Below are 398 nucleotides of genomic sequence, written 5' to 3' on the forward strand. Positions count from 1 at the left end.
AGGACACTCAATCCCATCCCTTTTGGGGGGACACAGGGAGATGCCCTGGCATGGCAGGAGTATCTCCTCCCAACCCCTGCTGTGACCCCAGAGACTCCTGGGGGGACCCCTGGCTCCCACCAGAGGATGGCTCTACCAGGGTCCTGCCCTTCCTGGGGACACTACTCACATGTCCCTGCAGACCCCGCTGAAGGCTTTCCACCACGGGTTCGACTCCTCGGTGGAGGTGATGTGTTGGTCCATGCATTTCTGACAGAGGGAGGGGGCAGGTGAGGGGCAGGGGAGTGGGGACATGGTAGGGGAGGGATGGGCACGATGGGTGGCTGAGACCCCTCACCTGGTGAAACTCATAGGTGACACCGTCCCCAGCACCTCGGCACCACGCAGCCACCTGCTCC

The 398-nt window shown here is 63.1% G+C and overlaps 1 protein-coding gene across 1 annotated transcript in view; it reads right to left on the reverse strand.

Moving 5' to 3' along the window:
• The window catches only part of ACY1 (aminoacylase 1), a gene marked incomplete at its 5' end in the record, with an annotated part of 1,187 nt that overhangs the window by 466 nt on the left and 323 nt on the right, over positions 1 to 398 (reverse strand). Inside the window, 2 exons of the mRNA XM_010163758.2 lie at positions 170 to 249; positions 338 to 391. Of these exons, the coding sequence (XP_010162060.2) occupies positions 170 to 249; positions 338 to 391 (134 nt within the window). The remainder of the gene's footprint in view (positions 1 to 169; positions 250 to 337; positions 392 to 398) is intronic.

This window comes from Antrostomus carolinensis, unplaced genomic scaffold (genome assembly GCF_000700745.2).
Source record: "Antrostomus carolinensis isolate BGI_N321 unplaced genomic scaffold, ASM70074v2 scaffold36382, whole genome shotgun sequence".
NCBI lineage: Eukaryota > Metazoa > Chordata > Aves > Caprimulgiformes > Caprimulgidae > Antrostomus > Antrostomus carolinensis.